General features: G+C 36.8%; 1 protein-coding gene across 1 annotated transcript in view; it reads left to right on the top strand.

Moving 5' to 3' along the window:
• The window catches only part of INTU (inturned planar cell polarity protein), a 97,769-nt gene that overhangs the window by 27,363 nt on the left and 64,406 nt on the right, over positions 1-6,000 (top strand). Inside the window, exon 3 of the mRNA XM_017886736.1 lies at positions 1,114-1,199. Within this exon, the coding sequence (XP_017742225.1) occupies positions 1,114-1,199 (86 nt within the window). The remainder of the gene's footprint in view (positions 1-1,113; positions 1,200-6,000) is intronic.

The following is a 6,000-nucleotide window of genomic DNA, read 5'->3' as shown; positions in this document are numbered from 1 at the left end:
TTTTTTTTTTTTTTTTTTGGAATATTGCATTATGTTTACCTGTTGAACATCCCAAGTCTGATAATCCCAAATCCAAAATGCTCCAATGAACATTTCCTTTGAGGGTCAGGTTGGTGCTCAAAATATTTTGAATTTTGGAGCATTTTGGGTTTTCAATTTTTGGATTTGGGGTGCTCAACCTTTATACATGTTTGTTATCCATCTTCCCCAAAGACTATTAAGCTCCCTGAGGGTAGAGATTTTGTCTTTGTTCAGTTCTTTTTCTCTAGTGCTTAGAGCAGTGCCTGGCACACAGTAAGTGCTCAGTAAATATTTGGTAAGTGAATGGATGAATATGAATTATTTCTTCAATTTCCTAATAATATATTTAGGAATGATGAGAAAAATAACTTTGGTATGTCTGTATTTCTAATAATACAGCTCACTGGTATTTTGATAGTATCTTTAATTATATTCTGAAAGTAAGTTTCCATTTCAACACTGATCTTTATTTTATTGTCAGATTTGGAAAACATATACATTTTTTTAAGTACATGGAAAAGGAAATTTTTTACCAAACATGCAGTGTATTTTGATATGGTTGGGGCCTTTGAAGCAAAGAACTGTGTGTAGACATAGATCAGTAACAGAAGTGAATACCATAGCATATTGTGTTACGATGTGCCACATGGATTTAATTAGAATTTCAGCTGGGTTTTTTTTTGTTTTGTTTTTTGTTTTGTTTTGTTTTGTTTTTACTGTGGGTCTAAGTGGTTAGATTCAGTTTTGTCAAGTACAGTATTTGGTTCATGCTATAAATTTTCCATTTGTTCTTTGGATTTACATAATTCTCCCAATTGCATCAAGAATAAAAATATTTATCTTTTTAAATATTTATAGGTTGTATTATTTATGGTGTAATGATGGGCAGTATCATAGATTAAGAGGAGTAAAGTTAGGAGATTAGCCCTGCCACCAATGAGCTGTATAAACTTGGACACGTTCGTGCTTGTCTGTGCCACATTTCTCACTGAACTTTGAGGAGGTCAGAGTAGCTGTTTAATGTTCCAATTCTAGACCTCTATCGTTTTTGGATATTAATAAAACTATCTTTTATTGTTATTCTGGTTTCAGGTGATGTCCTTGTTGCTGTGAATGATGTTGATGTTACTACTGAAAACATCGAGAGAGTTCTGTCTTGCATTCCTGGACCTATGCAGGTATGGACATTCTTTTTCTATATTTTATGATGTTACATAAAATAAATATATCCTGCACTATTTTCCTTTTTAAGCTTCTGAAAAGTATCATGTATAATGGATGAGTTACATTGGTAATTGGCTATTTAAGAAAATTTAGCTCTTGCTAATATTATTAGCTTTTGGAGATTATTCTAAAAGAGAGAAAATATCTGCAAATAAAATTCTACGTAAAGCAGTAACAGCAACAGTAATGAAAATATATATAATTACAAACTTCCCATTATAACTACCATATATGCTTACGACAATCTAGTTCCTAGAAGAGTCATTTTAAATAGTCATGGAGTTTTCTGTTCTCTGACTTACTAAGATCACTGTTGCTATAAAGTTTTTTTTCCAATGTGATTTTATTTTAAAAACAAATTATACAAGTTTCTTGATTTTTTTTTTTTTTTTGTCATTTAATTAAGCTTTTCTCCTGGACTTTTGTTTGGCTACTTAATGAATTACTTTTCAATCCTTGTAGATAGAAATAAATTTATTGTATAAAAAGTCATTTTGATACCCTAAACATTGACACTGTGTATCGTAAATGACATTTTTCATTTATTAGGGTTATTTTGTGAGTGCTATACCTTTTGGTAACAGAGTGTACCATGAATATTCTGTTCTAGATAGCATCAGGAATTAGTGTTCTCTTTTTGGGGGCATAGGGAAGATGATATGCTTTATATGGGTTAGAGCAGGGATCCCCAAATCCTGGGCCATGGACTGGTAGTGGTTCATGGCCTATTAGGAACTGGACTCCATAGCAGGAAGTGAGCAGTGGGCAAGCGAGCAAAGATTCATCTGTATTTACAGCTGCTCCCCATCGCTCACATTAGTGTCTGAGCTCCACCTCCTGTTAGATCAGCAGTGGCATTAGATTCTCCTAGGAGCACGAACCCTATTGTGAACTGTGCATGCAAGAAAGGGATCTAGGTTATATGCTCCTTATGAGAATCTAATGCCTGATGATTTGTCACTGTCTCCCATCACCCCCAGATGGGACCATCTAGTTGCAGGAAAACAAATTCAACGTTCCCACTGATTGTACATTATGGTGAGTTATATAATTATTTCATTATATATTACAATGTATTATAATAATAATAGAAATAAAGTGCTATGTATTATCACTGAGTGAGGGATCCCCTTTTCTTCTTATGTTGGTTGCAGGTGTGCTTCCAGTATTACCAGAGTTCAGTCATGTCTCTTCTTCTTCAAAAATATGAAAAGTTATGTTTACAGTAGAATTACATTATATTTATATTTAATTAACCTTTGCAAATTCAGCTGTGCACACTTAGCAGAATAAAAAGGGAGAGAAAGAAAGAAGGATTTAAATATTTTGGACCAGTTCCATCCACAATTAACCCATCCTTTTTAAACACACAAGAGTAGTCAGGTATACATTTATTGTATACTTTATTTCTATTATTATGAAATAATTATACAACTCACCATAATGTAGAATCAGTGGGAACCCTGAGCTTGTCTTCCTGCAATTAGACGGTCCTATCTGGGGGTGACAGGAGACAGTGAGAGATTATCACGCATTAGATTATCATAAGGAGTGCACAGCCTAGATCCCCCACATGCACAGTTCCCAATAGGTTTTGTGCTCCTGGGAGAATCTAATATCACCACTGATGTGACAGGAGGTAGAGCTCAGGTGGTAATGTGAATGATGGGGAGTGGCTGTAAATATGGATGAAGCTTCACTCACTGGCCACTCACCTCCTGCTATCCCACCTGTTTCCTAATGGTTCTGATACCTGTCTGTGGCCTGAGGTTGACGACCCCTGGTGTAAGAAGATGCCCTTATCCTTAGGAGAGACCTGCTAAAGTACTTAGGGACGATGTATTAAAATACCTGCAAATAATTTTCAAATGGTTCAGCCAAGAAACTTAAAAATACATATAGAGAAAGGAGGAGTATGGAAGGAAAGGAAAGGACGACCAGAGAGAAGAGACAAAATGAAGCAAATGTGACAAAATGTTAACAATAGTGCCATTAGATGTGGGATTATGGGCGATCACTGTACTCTTCTTACAACTTTTCTGTAGTTTCAGAATTTCTAAAATGTTGATTTTAAAAAGAGGTTTTCAAAAATTTAAATGACAAGAACAAAGATGCAAATACTCATCTAATTGCTGACTTTTGTGACTCTGATCCGTTTCTGCAGCTCTGTGCTCTCATTTATTTAACAGGTACATAATCATGCATGTAGTATATCGTCTCCTCCCCTGTCTTTATCTGGGAGCTTGGGTCCAAATTTTGCAGAAGACCAAGACTGATTTCATTTAGCTCTGGGCCATAGCTGGCTTTTTTAGAGCTTTGGAGGATCCTAACTGCTTTTCTAGGAGAACAGCCTGAAGATTATTAGTCTTGGCCTCTTCTCTCTCAGGTAGTTCTTAGGCCTAAAGGAGGGGCAAAGGCTTCTTAAAGGAGATGATTCTTTAGTGGAATGTTTTAACTTTTATTATTTCCTTGTTACACAGAAATGATACATATACTGTGGAAAAATTAGAAAACAAACTAGTAACATTTTTTAGATATTTGTAAATCTATTCTCAGAACCCAGAAGTAACCATTTATATCAACATTTTAAAGTGCAGGACTTATATGCAAATCAGATTTGCATTTTAGGAATATTTCACTCTGGATCGGGGAGGCATATGCAAGACTGGAGGTCAGGAAACCAGGTGGTTGGTTTTACAGTAGTCCAGAAGAGAGATGATAAAGGCCTGAGCAACATGCTGACCGGGGATGGAGGAGGAGATTAGATTTAAGATAGAGAGGAAGGAAAGAGGACAATACTTTCTACAGGATAGAGAGAAGTCCAAGAAGCCTTCCAAGTTTTGTCTTCAGTCACTCAGTGAGGTGGCCCAAGAAGAGAAGAGGATGGAGGAGAGATAATCTGCTAAGCCAGTCAGACTCAATTCCTTCAGAATTTTGACTAAGGAGTATTGAAAGCATCTGCCAGCTATTAGCCAACAGGGAAAGGATGAGACATGCAGAGAGCAGTGTAGATGATGGGAGAGACAGTGCAGACTGAGGCAGAGATGGGAGACTGGTCAGCTTCTGCAGCCGCTGGAAATTCTGGACAGCCTCCCCAGGTCCCATCTGTGAAGAGGATGGTAGCTAAAGGGGAATCAGAGGATTTCTTTGTTTGGTAGATGATTTCTTTGTTTGGAAGAGACATTGCTTTTTAAATAGGATAGGCTAAAGACTGAAGTAGAAAGAAAAGACAAAGTGACAAGACTTTGGAAGTGATGAGTCATAGAGAGTGCTTCCTTGGGTCTGAGGAAAGGCTGGGCAAACTGCACAAAGAAGAGGGACATAGGACACGAAAGATCCTGAACCTTGACCAGGTTAAAGTCTCACCGAGTAATAAGAGAAAACCCTTTATAAGAAGCTTCAAGTAAACTAACTTACATTAAGTATCATTTAATAAAAGTTTTTCCCTGTAAAGCACATAATATCCCTAATATTTATGTATATCAATCTGTTTTTTAAAATAGCACTTAACTCTTAATTTGGTTATCTGTCTCACCCTTTACCATTTTATCAAGGCAACCAGATTTCCTGACATTTGTAGCTACTTAACATGTTAGCTTTTAAAAATGTCTTTTTAAAGTATAATTTTATTTGTATTATGGAGCCAACTTTACTTAAATCAGAAGAATGGTGGCTGAAATAGTTCCTTAAGGAATTTTAATGGATGGTTTGGTGGTGTGTGTTAGAGTTTTGTCGTGGTGAGACAAAAGATCCTTGCACCACAGAAAAGAAATGATGTTGTTTGCCAAGTATAACAGTAGTTTTCAAGTATGTTGTTTTTCACCAAGCATAGCAAACCAGTCGTAAATTTGAGGTTGTTGCTGCTGCCTGAAGAAAATTAGTGAATTTTAAGTCTATTTTGGTGGACTTAAAATTTCCCTTTCTTATTTTGGTAGATTGCACCCTATCTTTTGACCTCTCCACCCATAAGAATCTCAGCTGGGAAAGATGCCTTCCCTGTTCTGAGATGCGTTTCTTTCTCTGAGGACCCACTTTCTTGTCACCACTGCTTATGCAAAAGTCTCATAGACACTCCAGCTGCATCTCTGTGACACCTGCTGCCCTAGGATGTGACTCATCTCATGCTCCCTCTGATCTGATTTCTCCCCTTCCGTACTGCTCACACATCTTCACTCAGAGCTCCTTCCTAAAGCCCAATGCCAGGGGACAATCTTCAGAGCTCCCATCTATCTGTCACAAAATCTGTACTCAGGAATTCCCCCAAAGAGTTCTCACATTTCCAGAGAACACCACCAAAGGCTCCCATATACTTTCTTTTGGGTACTTCTAAATCCTCATTCCAGAAAAAGGAATTTGGGGTAGATACCCAGTAGTGGGGTTGCTGGATCTAATAATAGATCTGCTTTTAGTTCTTTTAGAAGTCTTCATACTGTTTTCCATAGAGGTTGTACTAATTTACATTCCCAACAGCAGGGCATAAGCGTTCCCTTTTCACCACGTCTGCTCCATCTATTGTTTTCTGACTTTTTAATAATGTCCATTCTGGTTGGGGTAAGGTGGTACCTCATTTTATTTTAACTTGCATTTCCCTGATGATTAGTCATGTTGAGCATTTTTTCATGTTTGTTGACCATTTGTATATCTTCTTTTGAGAAATGTCTATTCAAGTCATTTGCCCACTTTTTAATGGGATTACTTTTTTCTTGCTGATTTATTTGAGTTCTTTAGAGATTCTGAATATTAGTTTTTTGTCAG

This window comes from Rhinopithecus bieti, unplaced genomic scaffold (assembly GCF_001698545.2).
Source record: "Rhinopithecus bieti isolate Rb0 unplaced genomic scaffold, ASM169854v2 scaffold_14665, whole genome shotgun sequence".
Classification (NCBI taxonomy): Eukaryota; Metazoa; Chordata; class Mammalia; order Primates; family Cercopithecidae; genus Rhinopithecus; species Rhinopithecus bieti.
The sequence above is the reverse complement of the archived record's forward strand: the minus strand, read 5'-3'. Positions and strand labels throughout refer to the sequence as shown.